The 15386-nt window shown below is 39.7% G+C and overlaps 1 protein-coding gene across 11 annotated transcripts in view; it reads right to left on the reverse strand.

Annotated features, from left to right (window-relative positions):
• Positions 1-15386, reverse strand: part of SEMA6D (semaphorin 6D) — a 58409-nt gene that overhangs the window by 19388 nt on the left and 23635 nt on the right. For 6 of the 11 annotated variants that reach the window (XM_083371555.1, XM_083371553.1, XM_083371549.1 and 3 more), the window contains exons 2-8: positions 11699-11860; positions 11237-11348; positions 9566-9794; positions 9031-9132; positions 7955-8045; positions 7095-7214; positions 2867-2955 (exon numbers count right to left, since the gene is read on the reverse strand). In XM_083371555.1, the coding sequence (XP_083227681.1) occupies positions 2867-2955; positions 7095-7214; positions 7955-8045; positions 9031-9132; positions 9566-9794; positions 11237-11348; positions 11699-11807 (852 nt within the window). In that variant the 5' untranslated portion in view covers positions 11808-11860. The remainder of the gene's footprint in view (positions 1-2866; positions 2956-7094; positions 7215-7954; positions 8046-9030; positions 9133-9565; positions 9795-11236; positions 11349-11698; positions 11861-15386) is intronic. The other 5 variants (XM_083371548.1, XM_083371556.1, XM_083371551.1 and 2 more) reach the window with 1 other exon arrangement.

The raw sequence follows: 15386 nt of genomic DNA on the forward strand, positions 1-15386 counted from the left end.
ATAGCAATAGCACTTAAACTTATATACCGCTGCACAGTGCTTTATTCCCCTCTCTAAGTGGTTTTATCGAGTTAGCCTCTTGCCCCCAACAATCTGGGTCCTCATTTTACTCACCTTGGAAGAATGGAAGGCTGAGACAACCTTGAACTGGTCAGAATCGAACCCCTGCTTGTGGGTGGAGTCAGCCTGCAATGCTGCATTCTAACCACTAGGCCACCACAGCTCTTAATAGCAATAGCACCTAGACTTATATACAGCTTCACAGTGCTTAACAGCCCTCTGTAGGCAGTTTAGAGAGTCACCCTATTGCCCCCAACAATCTGGGTCCTCATTTTACCACCCTCGGAAGGATGGAAGGCTGAGTCAATCTTGAGCTGGTAAGAATCAAACTGCCAAACTGTAGGCAGCCGATGGTCAGCAGAAGTAGCCTGCAGTGCTCCATTCTAACCATTGCACCACCACAACTCACGATCCTCCTTAGTTGAACAAAGTTTTGGGCTTTTAAAGTTTTGACGTGTCCACTCATGCATACAAGCCTGGTGAGACACCCCCCCCCCCCACCAAGAGCAACATGCAGAGAAGGAAGCGGGAGGGAAGAGGCAATAAAGGAATTGGTCATTTAGCAAAGTAGCAAGAATAACGACCTCAGAGCAACGAGATTTACATCTTTAGCTCCGCTCAGCCATGCAACTTACCTTGATTGCTATCCACATTATATTCTGCTGGTAATTGAAAAACTTAGTTAAGATGGAACTATTTGGGAGGGATTTAGGGGAATAATGGAGAGGATCTGTTTTGATTTTGGTCTGTTAAAATTGTTATGGTTATTTTATGAGGTTTGGTACTTAGTCTTGATTGCCACATTTTATTATGGTTTTTATGCCTTACGAAGTTAACCGCCCAGAGTCTGCTCTGATGAGATTATAACAATATAAAAATAAATAGATAGGGCTGTTCTGAGACTAAGAAGGAGGGTTTGCTCACGCTTCCCTGAGCCCCAAAGACCAGGGCCGCCATAAAAATGGACAACGTTCAAGAGAGCAGAGAGGCAAGCGTCACGTACTTTGTTGAAGTCTCCCAACCCATGATTAAATTTAGTCAGCAACAAGGATGTCCTAGGCCGAATTACTCCTCTGGAGGAGATCTGAGTTCCCCAAACTATGAAACAAAGCAGTATTGGCATGAAAGTGTGTGGCCCATACTAAAAGTTCATTTTGAAGAGAAAAAAAATTGCCAAAAGTTGAATGCTACGATCATGTACATCTGTCTTTTTGTTTAGAGTAGCCTCCACTGATCACACAGTGAGTTTTCTCTCTTGGCTTAATTTCACAGCCTTTGTTGTAGAGGATCAAACCAGTGTAAAACCTATTTACGCTCTCTTCCTTACGGCCTGTTTCTTGGGAGAAAAGAGTAAAATGACAAGAGGGTGAAAAATAATAATAAGAAAAAAAACGGATCAGAAAATGCTAAAACGGGCTTTGTTCCTCATCTCCCCTTCTGAACATTTAGTTCAGCCCCATCTAGCATTGACATGTACAATTTAGAACAGGGGTAGGCAACCTTGGCTCTTTTATGACTCGTGGTCTTCAACTCCCAGAATTCCTGAGCCAGCACAGCTGGCTCAGGAATTCTGGGAGTTGAAGTCCACAAGTCATAAAAGAGCCAAGGTTGCCTACCCCTGATTTAGGAGATGTCTCTTGGAGAATGTGACTTTAAAAAAACCCCAACGTTTTATATTATTGTAAGAAATAAGTATGGTAGTACATTATACAATTTCAACACACTAGTATTTATACTATTCATTTATGCTACTTAGGTACTTATGTTATTTATGCATGTTTATTTATGCTGCTTATGTAATATAATATAAGAAATTCCACATGCCGATGCTAGATGGGGACAAACTAAATGTGTAGCTCACAAAGAAGATGAGTAGCAAAGCCCCATTTTAGCCTTTTCTGATGCATTTTTTCCTTCTTATTTTTGACTAGATACTAGTCAACAGATAACTTAGATCCTTCAGCATAAAAACAAGATGCTTATATCAGTGTTAATTATGACTGAAATGTCAATGCTTTTAGGAAGAAGTTTGTTTAAATTTTTACATCTAAAGTTATTTGTTTGTTTGATTGGCCCCTTTTGAGTTATTGTTGATTCCGGGCAACTCTCTGGACACATCTCTGCAGTTTTCTTGGCAAGATTTTGGAAGTGGTTTGCCATTGCCTCCTTCCTGGGGCTGAGAGAGGTGACTGGCCCAAGGTCACCCAGCTGGCTTGGTATCTAACATGGGACTAGAACTCACATTCTCCTGGTTTCTAGCCTGGCGCCTTCACCGCTGCAGTAGATCAAGCTGACTCTTAAACTTAAGCGTAGCATTGACAATTAAATGCAAATGGCATCAAAACTATTGGTTTTACCAAAAAAAAAAAGGTTTCTGTCTTAATTTGAATTTGAATAATGCTATTGTTGTATTATATTGTGCGTGTGTGTGTGTGTGTTAAAGAAAAATAGCAGAGGAAGCAAAATAAAGAACAAACGTGACTTTCGAGGGAGACAAAATGAAGAGGGGAAAGGTGACCACCCGTGACTGTGAGGGGTCCCACTTAGTTTTTTCAGCCATAATAAAATATAACTGAAGGTGTGGTCTTTGGTTTGACAACAAGGCAGCACAACTAAAAGAGGAAAAGCAAGAAGAAAGAGAGACATTCCACAGGCTCCTTCAGCAAGGCAAAGTATGAAAATGCCACACTTGTAGAAACAAATGAAGAACGGGCCACGCCTTTGTAAGCCTCTTGTTTTCGCCCTCAAGAAATCACTCCGAGACTCTGCGCCACTTATCGTAACAAGCAGCTGCGTTGACTCTTACCTTGCCTAAATTGTTATGTTCCACAGCAATCTCTCGAAAGAAGAAATAAACAAAGTTCCCGTACTCGATGGCGTGAAGGAAATGGGGCTCTGAAAGACGCAAGGAAAAGGAGAGCAGTCAAAACATTTTGCTCGTGGACAGTTAAAAAAAACATACGTTGAATTATTCTGATTAAAGCTACTACTGGTCTTAGGAATGGATGATGATGTTTCTTCTGTATCCTCTCTGTTGGGTTCCTTCCTTCCTTCCTTCCTTCCTTCCTTCCTTCCTTCCTTCCTTCCTTCCTTCCTTCCTTCCTTCCTCCCTCCCTCCCTCCCTCCTTTCTAACTTATTCTGGGAAAACTCTATAAAGATAATTGGCGCTACTGTCAGCAGCTTTACAATGAGAATTTTACTTAAATTTACTTAATATGATGGTGCTTGTTAATTTTGTTTACTTGAGTTTTTCATCTTTTTTGCTTCTTTTTTTGCTACTTTAAATTATTCATTATTTTTAAGACATGGGAAGGAGTCAAAACTGCCTCGTGAGCCTTAAACTAGGCTAACTTCATACAATCTCCTTCCTTCAATGGAAACACCCTCTCTAAACCCAGGGAAATATAGCCAAAGCAGAAGGTAAAGCACACACAGACTTGCAAGACGCTTGTTACTACAGCCTCAATAAAGTATAGGTATAGTTTTCCTGTTGAGTTAATTGTTGATCTGGGGCACCTTGTAGGCCTGAAACGACAGAGTGGATGGAGAAAGTTACATGCTTAGATTCAGTCTCCATCATTTTTGGATACAGTTGAAGAAAAGTCCTTAGGTGATCCTTGGTCACCTTCTACCAGGTGATGAATAGCCTATATTTAGCTCATCAGACTAATGGAATCAGGAACCGAGAATCCAATTATTGGTTTATCTAGTTTACTGCTGCTATTTTGCTTGGTTCAGTCTCAGGACTTTCATTGCAAATTTGGTACCCAAAAAACCATTTTTAATGGGAAATGAAAGGGACTGAACCAGGAATCTCGGGGATGCAATTCATATATTTGAGGATTAAGTGTCTGCCGTTGCCTAATTGGCACACAGAAAACTCAAGGAGTAGGATTTGCGATCCTTCACATCTCATTGTATGGAAAGCATGGAAATGTTCAGTTAGCCACGGGACATTTCTTCATTAGAAGTAGGGAACTTAACAATGATAAGCACCCAATTTAGAAGGTCTGAAAAGTGAATTGAAGATAACTTTGGGAGGAGAAGATTATCCGCATCTGCTAGATAGTGGTGGTTGTGGCCGTCCTTCAGAATCAGAACATCTTTCTGTACTAGTTGCTGGAAATGAGCTTTCGGTATCCTATTTGTCTGGTGGCTTCCCAGAGGCCATCAGCTCTTGTGTGTGAAGAGACCAGCTAAGCCTTCAATTAGTTTCAGTAGGACTCTTTCTATTTGTTAGCGCCTTTCTGATAGCACAAACACAGTTGTGTTGATGCTTCAAAAGATGTGGATGCCAAGAACTTTGCTGTGGTTATTCAACGCACTTTTTAGGACATCCAACTATGGATGAAGTCAAGCTCCAGTGAAACTGTAAGACTCTTAATGCCAGCTAATGGACTGTAAAAAGGCCCCCAAGGAACTGCGCTACAGCTCCACGGCCTTTGTTACTACTGCTCCATTCATTTGTTGAGCCGATTGGTTGGAAGAGGAGAATGGCTTTATTCTTGGGCCAATTTTTTTTTAAAGTAGGTTTCCTACTTTGGATTGTACTATGTTGAAAGTTTGGAGCAAAAAAGCCTGGACATAAATATTGCAGCTGGTGGATCTTTCATGTCAATGCACCAAGACATTGGGGCTGGCAAGAAAAATGGTTAGCATCAGGCATGCTAAAAAAATAAATAAAAATAAAATATTGCTCTTGTGGAGAAAAATGTGCATTCAGTTGATTTACTATGTTTTCAGCATTACACAAGACTAATAGAATGATCCTGTGCAAGTTCGATCAGGAGATTTATCCTCACTAAATATACAGGAGCTTCCAGATAACTGTGTATAGGAATTCTGGCTGTTGTCATTTTAAAATAAGTTATTATTATTTTGCTTCTAGTTCTCATGGGTTACAATGCAATGTACAATTTGGAGACCTCTAAATCTACAATTAACATTTTAAAAAAGGGGTGGGGTGTGTGGGGGGGAAATAAAAGTAATTATTTCTGGGTACATTTGCTAATGTACCATAATGGATTAATTGCAGGGAGTCCTCAACCTACGACCACAACTGAGCCCAAAATTTCTGTTGTTGTGCAAGGCAGCTGTGAAGTTAGTTTTGCTCCATTTTCCTGCCACCGTTTTTAAGCGAATCGCTGCAGTTAGTGACACGGTTGTTAAGTGAATCTGGCTTCCCCATTGACTTTGCTTGTCAGAAGGTCACAAAAGGAGATCACGTGACCGTCTCAAGTACGAGTCAGTTGCCAAGCATCTGAATTTTGATCACATGACTGTGGAGAGGCTGCAACAGTCCTACAGTAGGTGTGAAAAACGGTTACAAGACACTTTTTCCCCCAGTGCTGTTGTAACTTTGAACCGTCACTAAACAAATGGTGTTAGAGATTACCTGTAAGTAAGACTTTCTAAAGTACACAACCGCAGATCAAGATGCCTTATAAATGTTTCTGTGACTAACTGCTCCAACGAAGCACTCTCCCAAATTTAGCGAGAGAAGACAGCTCTACAGAGTCTAAAATTCTTATTCCTATTTCCCGGCTCCATTTTGACTGAGTAAATAAAAACAGTTGATCACTCTGGGACCAGGTTGCACTGAACTGTGCAACTCTTCTCCTCTCCTGAGAGAAGTTTGGAAGTTGTGAGTGTCTGGAAAACTACAGCTGAGCATTGAGCATTTCTGCACTGGTGGTTTATAGCATCGCCCAGCCACAGCTCTGGGAATAAAAAGCTGTTTGTGTTATATTGCCACAGAGATGGCTGGATAATGCAACGATTGCTAATTGCCGAAATGCTAATTACATCTGAACCCAGGCAATTGCCCAAAGCCAGCCAACTCGGATCATTATAAACCTGGCTTGTTTCCACTACGCATAGCTAAGACTGACCATAATTTGGAACAACTTCCCCCAACTTGGCACCCTCCAGAAGTGTTTGAAGTCAATTCCATAGTAGGGTGGTCAAATCAGTGTTTTTTCAACCATGGCAACTTCAAGATATGTGTGGACTTCAATTCCCAGAATTCCCCAGCCAAAATGCCAGCAATTGGATTGCACTGCATTTGGATTGTTTCCCAGCACGTTGGCTGGGGAATTCTGGGAGTTGAAGTCCACACTTCATAAAGTTGCCAAGATTGAAGAACATTGCTCTTAATAGTGATTCTTAGGGAATGGGAGTTTCTGACTTTGATAACCTCCAAAACTGGAAAGGGAATAAGCACTTAGAGCTGACCCATAAATCAATTGTCTTATTTACTTAATCCACATCCTATTATTATTATTATTTTGCCAAATGTGACTTCCAAGTTGGCTAACAGTGAAACAATATGGGTCTCCACAGCTTACTGTATTTTTTAGCCCTCCTCTTAAAAAAACATTTTGTAAAAAAAGATGGGAGCAGTTGAAAGAGGTAACATTAACATATATCTCCCTATAAAAAATGTAAAGGCTATGATGGTATTAGAGATTTACAGTTCTCTAGAATCTAGAAGCAAAACTCCAAAGCACAGGATTGTTTTTTTTTAAAAGTCATGGAATACAAATTAAAACCTAATATATCCATTTGGAACACAATTCAGACATGGAGATAAAGAAATTCATTTCAAACCCTAGCAGTTGAAAACCTAGGTTTCTGCAAAGAAACCAGCTAAAATGCCAACAGCTTTTCTGAATCAAACCATCTCTGCCCGCTGGTTGAAGGGTAACACAGAGAGGAAATTAGAATAGTTGTTTTTGGCAGGCTGTCTGAGAGCTGTTGATTGCTAAGTGGCCCACAAGGGGTAAGGAGAAACCAGGTTTTTAGGGCGGGGGGAAGGAACAAACAAACCTCCCCATTTTATTAATCCAAAAAGCATGCTTCCAGTTTAGGATGTCTGTGAACAATGGACTAAAATTTAAATACTCAGAAAAGTGACTTGTCGGGGAAATCATTATGATCCGGATACGTGTACTTCAACTCTATAAATTTGGGGAGAAAGGCTATAGGGAAGGAGGAAAATTGCAGCTAGCGATTCAACTTTCAGCAAAAGTACCTTTTATCCACTTGGAATCGTATTTTATTGTTCGCAAGGCCGAACCATCCCCCATGCTCCGGTAAATAACGGCGTCGCTTGCCAAGAAATCCGCAACGGTGGCAGAATAGAGTTTGCCATCTAGGAAAGAAATGCACAAAGACTGTTCGGTTGCAGTAGGACGTCGCCTTCTTCCAATACTGCAGCGTTCTTGTCATCTTCTCCGTCAACAGCTATTTATACATTTCTACCTTTCACTTTCCCCCTCCCACGCTGCCATCATCTCAATCACGTTATATATTTATTCATACTTTTTAATTTAGAGTCGGAAGGCTCATCAGAGCGCTGGGAAGAAAACGCTTTGTAGGACAGAGCAAAGGTTCTTGGAAATGCGAAAGCTTTATTATTATTACTGCGTAGCCACTTCTCAAGTAAACAGTGAATAAAAAGAGTGAGCAGAGGCCTGATCAAAATCTCTGGGTGATTTACAAGAGGTCCTCTGAGCTCTGACATCCAAGGGCTTCACAACAGAAGCAGGAAAATGTGTCTCATTCAGATGTCTGAAGTTAATTAAGAAAGACTAGTTGGTCTTTTTTTTTTTGAAAAAAAAATCTGAACTATAGGTCTTTTGGACTTCACTCTGCTTAACAACTCTTAGTATCTTGATTATCAAGCAAAACAGATGAATTGTTATTATTATTATTTATTAAATTTAAAGAATCAAGAGCTGGCTTACAAAATAAGGGTCTCATTCCACAAAAGATATATTAGCATTTTTAAAACAAAAAAACTCTGCCGAGACGCAGTGATGCCATAGGCCTTTTCATTTCCCCTTTCTTTATTATCTATCAATATGGTCCATTATAAGAAAAAGTTCTCACCAGCAAAGAGGGCAACATTGGTTTGCTTGGCATCAAATGGGCACCTGGCCAAGCCATTAATTTCTTCACCATCATACTCCAAGGTGTTTAGCTGAAGAAAAAATATACATTTTGGGGGTTAGGCTATCTCAGCTTCCCCAGGTCCATGCAATTGGTCAACAGAATCAGGTATTCCTACACCAACCTCCTTCAGAGTGGTACCTTCTAGATATGTGAGGCTTCATCTTCCATAGCTTCTAACCAGCATGGTCAAAATCCAGCACATCTGAAGGGAACCAACTGAAAAGGCTAGCCTGCAGCTTCATTGATCTTTCTAAATCTGATCTCATCTCTTCCTACAGCGCTGGAAACGTATTGCTGAAGGAACCACACAGGGGAACAGTTTTTGCATCCACAAGGTTAGCAATCCGTGATCGACAGATGCTTCCTTGAGGTTCAAAATTAATGAATTAGCTGTACTGGGAAAGGCTTACTGTATTAAAATGCGTGTCTTATTGTGATCATCTTTTCAATCGTCTTAAGAATGAAAACCTTTGGACTACGTTGACTGCTGGCTCTTATGTTCATTTGAAAGAATCCACAAGCTGTGATGACAACTTATGGATGGAGCTTGGGAGAAGATGGGAACTAAGAGACTAGGTCCTTTAAATCATCAGATATCCAATATATAACTGTAAAGTATGGCGGATGGGTAAGTTTTGGATTTAGCAGAACTGCTTCCCCCGAATGCTCTGTGAAATCAAGATTTTATACTATAGTGTGGTTAGAAAACTGAACAAGGACTAAGGAGATTTAATTTCTCCTCTCCAACTAGCTGTCAGCTACGAAGCTCAGTAGATGGTTGAGTTGTGAGTTGGTTCACATTTCTTTTGCTGTAATCTAACCAGCAGGATTGTTGTGAGAATAAAGGAGTTGGCCATGGAAAGAATGACGGACAGTTACACTCTGATCTCTCTGGAGACAAACTAGGATGAGAAGGACAATGGTAACATTGATAAGGGTGCTTTGAAGTTCACCAAGATGCCCTTTGAATTTTGGCAGAGAACAATCTGACTGGTCTGGGCGTTGGTCCTTACCCGATAATAACGGCACACAGGATTAAAAGCATTCGTTCCACAGACAAACACCATCTCATCGTTCCTGGGGACGAAGACTTTAATAAAATTATGGCATTCATCCTAAAAAAAAAATTAAAAGAACAAGAAGAAGAGAGAATGGCTCACATCGCTATTCACTAGCAAATATTACTTTTGAACATGTGCTCAGTGAGTTGGAAATAAGGAGGGGAAAAACAATGGGGGGGGCTAGCAAAGCACTTACAATTTCAGTGTAAATGAAATCTCTCTTTCTATGAATCTGATCAACTGCAACACATTTCTTAAGAATATTAATTTGCACTTTTTGATTTTGCTGCGGTGCGTCACATCAAAAATCAGTCTGAAAAGGATGGTGCAACGCTCCACTTGCCCCTCTATTTTGGTTACCCCAAACTCAGATTTTTGCGGCAATGAAGAGATTAATTAGTTAATTAGCAGTTCTAAAACAGCATCCATCAGGACCTCCTAAATTCTTTTGGTGGTTTAAAGTATTTTGCTTAAAAGACAAACCTACTTTGTGTTTTCCTTTCATAGCACAATTCTCTCTGTCCTGTTGCTTTGACCGCCATGTTAACTTCTGTTCAGATAAAAGAAAGAATAAGACTATTTCATCTTTAACCAAGAATATTTGTTTTTTTTTAAAAAAAAGAAACACAAAAAGGAATTTACAGCATTTTCTAACCTTGCTTGGAACAACTTCCCCTTTTGGAATGTCATTCAAATTTACCATATAAACTTGGTCCCTGGAAGAAGAAGAAGAAAAAAAGAAACATATCAGAAATCTGATTGATTGATTGATTGATTTTTATTTATTAGCTGCCCATGTCATAGCAAATGACTCTGGGTGGCTTCTGGCATTAAAAACCTAACAAATAAATACCTTTAAAAGAGTAAAAATAGAACATCCCATTCCCCAGCCTGCTTTAGAAGCCATATTTTGACTTTAAATCTCAAGATTCTTTTGGCCTCACACAGTCCCTCCACACCATTACTAAAAGAAGCAGGCATTTGTTCTTAATTAGGACTGCTCATTTTCCCCAGATCAAAGTTTGAAGCAAGCCAAATTAGGGAGACTTTGGTTGAGCTTGACTTGATACGGTGGTTAAGAGCTATGGTGGTGCAGTGGTTAGAATGCAGTACTGCAGGCTACTTCTGCTGACTGCCGGCTGCCAGCAGTTCGATTCTCACTGGCTCAAGCTTGACTCAGCCTTCCATCCTTCTGAGGTCGGTAAAGACCCAGATTGTTGGGGGCAATATGCTGACTCTAAACTGCTTACAGATGGCTGTAATGCATTGTGAAGTGGAATATAAGTCTAAATGTTATTGCTGTTGCAAAACCATCAACAATCATATGCAGGGTCAGAAGAAATACAGAAGAGATAAAGAGGAGATGGCCTGTTCAATCTATGTCATGATGGGAGCAACTGTACCTATAATGTCTTGTTTTGAGGAAGGACACACAGAGACAACAAAGATTGTTCCTGCCTCTGGTGGCAAAAGTCATCCTAGGGCTGTTGATGCCTCTTATTGGCCTTTGAGGTCATTGTCCATCAGAACACAGGATCTAGTTTCCTTATTTTAATCTGCATTTGCTCCCTTCTATCTTTATAAGCTATCTTTATACTAACTCAGCTCTCTAAAAATACAACTCTCAGATAGCAAAGTTGCATCTCAGCCTGTTGAGGCTTGAAGCACAAAACTGAGTTTATTTATCATCCAAACTCAAAAGTAAGCAAAAATTGCTGTGGTTGAAAGAGCTGGAGAAACCCTGTTTTCTGGCTCAAGGCATATTATAGAAACTGAATTAATGGCGGCTTGTTCTTAAAACATACAAGTAACCCATGGTTTAGCACACGTAGGTGCCAAACCTTTTGTGAGATTCAGGCTGCCCAAGCTCTTGTATTGGTACACACAACTGTCTGTCCAAATTAAGTTCTTGGTGGAAAACTAAATCTGGAATTGCATGGATCACTATCACAGCTTTTCTTCCATACCATAAATCACCCTCCCTTGTCTTGTCCCCATGTGCTGATTCCCTCCTTCCTTTCCTGAAATTATCTAGTGGATTATTTTAAGACAAAGTGCATAGATGAAATGCAAAACCAGGCAGCAGATGGAAGGGAGGGGAGGGGGGAGAAGAGGAGTGGGGAATTTTAATTTAATCAGTGGACTGCAGGAAAATTACCTGCCAGCTATATAAAGTGTGTCTCGTATTTTCAACATCAGTTGACAGTCCAGCTTGTGTTGGGATTCGTTGCCTGAAGGGCGTCCTCTAAACACTGGATATTGCTTGGAATCTGCAAGTAAAAATAAGTTATGCCATCACTCAGGATGATGGAACTGAAGAATCAATAAGCAGCATTGATTAGCTGTATATACCGGGAGCACAAGGGCTTAAACTAAATTCTTTGTGGAATGTCTTGAATATCAATGAATAAAAGATGGTCAGCAAGAGCCAATGAACTTAGAAATATAAATAAAACTTGCACTTCCCACTGCCTTTTTGGCTGCAGTAGATAGATAGAGTCCATTAAAGTCCACCTGAAACTTGGCAGCTCGCAGAAGGAAGAATCGCTGTCATCCGGGGTAAGGTGGAAGAAAACAAATCGGCAATCTCACAACGCGTTCGGCTTTGCTGCTCACTTACAATGGTAGTCAACCACGTTAATAGGGTCGTCATCTTCTGGAAAGCTGACAGCCCAGCATTGGCAGATCGCCAGCAGCAGTGCGTAAGCTGTGAGGAGACGAAGCTTCATGGCTGCTGCCTGGAATGGGTGGGGGATAGACCACAACTCGCCAAGCGATTTACCTGCAAGAGAGCGAGGAAACCACCATTGACCCAGGCTGATTCTCCATCTTTCAGACTCTTCTGCTACCAAGCCGATTCCTCAATTTACATTCTCCATGCTGGCAAAACCTGAGCAAATGATGTGGCCTGAAAGGTCCTTTTGTATTTGCCGACAGAAAAAACTGCTACATGACAGCCCTGATTAAAACTTTTCAGTGACACGGTGACAGTTGCTAATTTTTTTGTGTGTGCTTGTTTTACAAGTGGGATTTCCTCACCCCTCCCCGGAAGTAGGTGACAACTGTCAGCCCGGCTGAATCGCAAGGATGGCAAACGGAATATGCAGCCTTGCTGAGTTGGCAGGAAGGCTGCTAAGGTTGGGATTAAAATATTAATTAAAGTGCACTCTCTTTGCTTTTTTTTTCAGCTAATTGACGCAAGGCCTTTGCCTCCAAATTAACGAGAGCGCCTTCATGAAGGGCAGGGCACATGAAATCCACATCAACTTTAAGCCAATCTTTTATGTTTTAAACCTTGGTGGCTGCCTTTGGCAAACTGAGGAACTGTGTTTTGTTAAGATATGTTTATGTCCCAAATCTCATGAAAGCAGAACACCTAAACTGAAATGACAGCCCTTGGTGCTCTCTGAAATTGATTTTCTTGCAGACATTTCTTTACCCAAACTAGTAACCTCATCAGTGCTAGTCAACACTAGAGTTGATGATGTTCCCTAGTTGGGTAATGCGATGTCTGCAAGAAAACCACCAAGCTCAAAGAGCACCAAGGACGCCTCATTTCAACCCTGAGCTACAAATAGTCTCCTTTATTGAAATGACAGTTCCTGAATTTCACTATGGAACTCCCCGTTTAGGTTTACGTATTCAAATAGAGTAGAGTAGAGTAGAGTAGAGTAGAGTAGAGTAGAGTAGAGTAGAGTAGAATAGAATAGAATAGAATAGAATAGAATAGAATAGAATAGAATAGAATAGAATAGAATAGAATATGGAATGGGAATAGGATAGGATAGGATAGAAGATGGAATAGAATGGATTGGAATGGAATGGAATAGAATAGCAGAGGTGGAAGGGATCTTGGAGATCTTCTAGTAGTCCACCTCCTGCTCAAACAGGAAACCCTATACCATTTCAGACAAATGGCTGTCCATTTGTTGCTTGACTTGAACTATGATCAACTTCAAGGCTACGGGTTTGACTGGATATCTATGTAAGCCAGAATAGAACCCTTTCTGGGTAACCAGGTGTATTTGGAATGTTGAGGTCATGTCACAGGCACTTTCCTCAAATAGCAACCATAATAGAATAAAATCACAACGAATCGCTTTATAACAGCTCCTTCTATGTCTTCTGGGCCACTCCAGATACTCTCTAGAATCCCAATTACATTTCTGGCAGATTGGCACTCATGGATATAGCTACTGGCCTACTAATTCCATCATTTCTGTGTTCTAAGAATGTTTAGAGGGGGTTGGTGGAAACCAGAGGAATTCTCACCAATAGAAATTATTCATTTCTTTATCAAATATATGGCTGTCCAGCTCCCACCCAGATGATCCTGGGCAACTTACAATATTAAAAACTATAACATAAAAACCATAAACCCTATAAATTATGCACCAGAGTGGTGCTGTGTTTCCATTTATTAAAAAAAAATAACAAGTTTTTCTTTTAAAAAAAATTAAGATAGGTAGAGTACTACAAAACTAATCTACTCCATCTGATAGAAGTTTCCTTATGGCTAATTCCTAATCCTTTTAAATGAAGATGCCTGACCTTGAGTTAATCTAACAAGGAACTTATTGATCCATGTGGTGTTCCTATTTGTAACTTTGTCTTGATTAAAAAAACAATGGGGGAACGTAATGACAATGCAAAAATTAATAGCTATAAACCAGCAGTAAACATGATTTTGAGAAGACCAAGAAAACCTTACAAATATTTGCCCTGCCCAGAAATAGAACATGACCAGGCTGAGCCTGAGGGAGGAGTCAAGTAGGTCATTAGTTTGGAATCCTTTTGCACCCACAAGAGTTATAACTCCAGCCCCCTTGAATTCCATTAACTCTTATCCACCACCATTTTCCCTTGACTGTCAGTAGTTCAGTTTCTTGTCCAGAGATGACAGGAAATAAACTTGCACTCATTTGACCAACCCTGATCCCCATGTTCTGGCACCCAACACCATCTGTCCTCAACCACAAACCTTCCATTAATGTTGCAAGTATCTCCCCAAATCAGTTGCAACACATTCCGGATTACCAAAAACCAATGATAGTTTTCATGTAATGAACGGTCTGCCTATTTGAAAAATAGTTACCTAATTGCATCTTTTAAAACTATTGTTTCTAAAAGATGAAAGATTGTGGAGACAGACTAAGAAAGGGATAAAGAACAGGGAAAAAAAAGAAACGAGATGTTTAAAGAAGTATGTGAAATATTATCACATTATAGCTTAGGATCCTCATTCTAACAAAGACTGTATTTGCAGTCTCTGACTTATAACAAGTTACAAATTAGGAATTCACCCAAAGTTTGAGACTTGGGATATGTGAGAAGATGCTAATGGTGTCCTTATATATTCATCCAGAACGTTTTTTTGGAGAACAAAACTTCTTTCAACTGAGAAGGGACGATTGTTTCCAACTAATTAAGTTTCTGATCACCATCCCTATGGTCTCAGAAACTACTTCTTACATACACTTTATTTTCCTTTTGGAGCTGAGTATCAAAAAAACCCCTCTATCCAGTCACTGAAATGCAGAGGAAGCAAAGTAGTATCACTCATTTGTACAGTTTTAACAGATGAAAAGTGTCAAAATTATTGAGAGATGTTCTCAGGTACTTAGAAAATACCTCCACACACCTCCACACTTTTTAATCGACAGTTCATTAGAAACTCCCAGAGCGCTAGGAGACTATTTTTATTTATGGTTACTGGGGCAAAATTATTATATGTGCAAAAATGGAAAGACTCAACTAGATGAGTGGTTGGTGATGATAACAAATGCCAAAATTAACTTATTTAATTGGAGAAAGATCAATGACTATATTTGTTACTGGCTGGAACTTTATGAACTTTTTGCTGAAAAGAAAAGAAGATAAACATGAATTTGTGATAAACTCATTTGAGGATTGGAGTGCGTAGCTAATGGAAAGAAAGACATTGTGATATAATCTTAGAGAGAGGAGGTAAAATATAAGTGTAATTATAACTGCGGTTAAGATTGAAAACCATTCCATTCCATTCTTTCTATATTTCTTTTTCTATGTATCTTTTTCACTTTTTATTTTATTTATTCTTCTTTCATTTAAAATTTGTCCTGTTTTTAATTCTGTTGAAAAAAAATCTATTCAATATTTTTTTTAAAATAAAAGAACACTAAACACTTTTGTTCCCATGTGGAATGGATACAGAAAAAAACTGCTACCAACTAGGGGGAAAAAATACTCTACAGTTATTTATTAAGAGGCATAGTCTGTCTTTTTCTAGATTAGATTGTGAACCAAAGCATGGCCTGTTTCACGCTATG

This window comes from Vipera ursinii, assembly GCF_947247035.1.
Source record: "Vipera ursinii genome assembly, chromosome: 11".
NCBI classification, from domain to species: Eukaryota; Metazoa; Chordata; class Lepidosauria; order Squamata; family Viperidae; genus Vipera; species Vipera ursinii.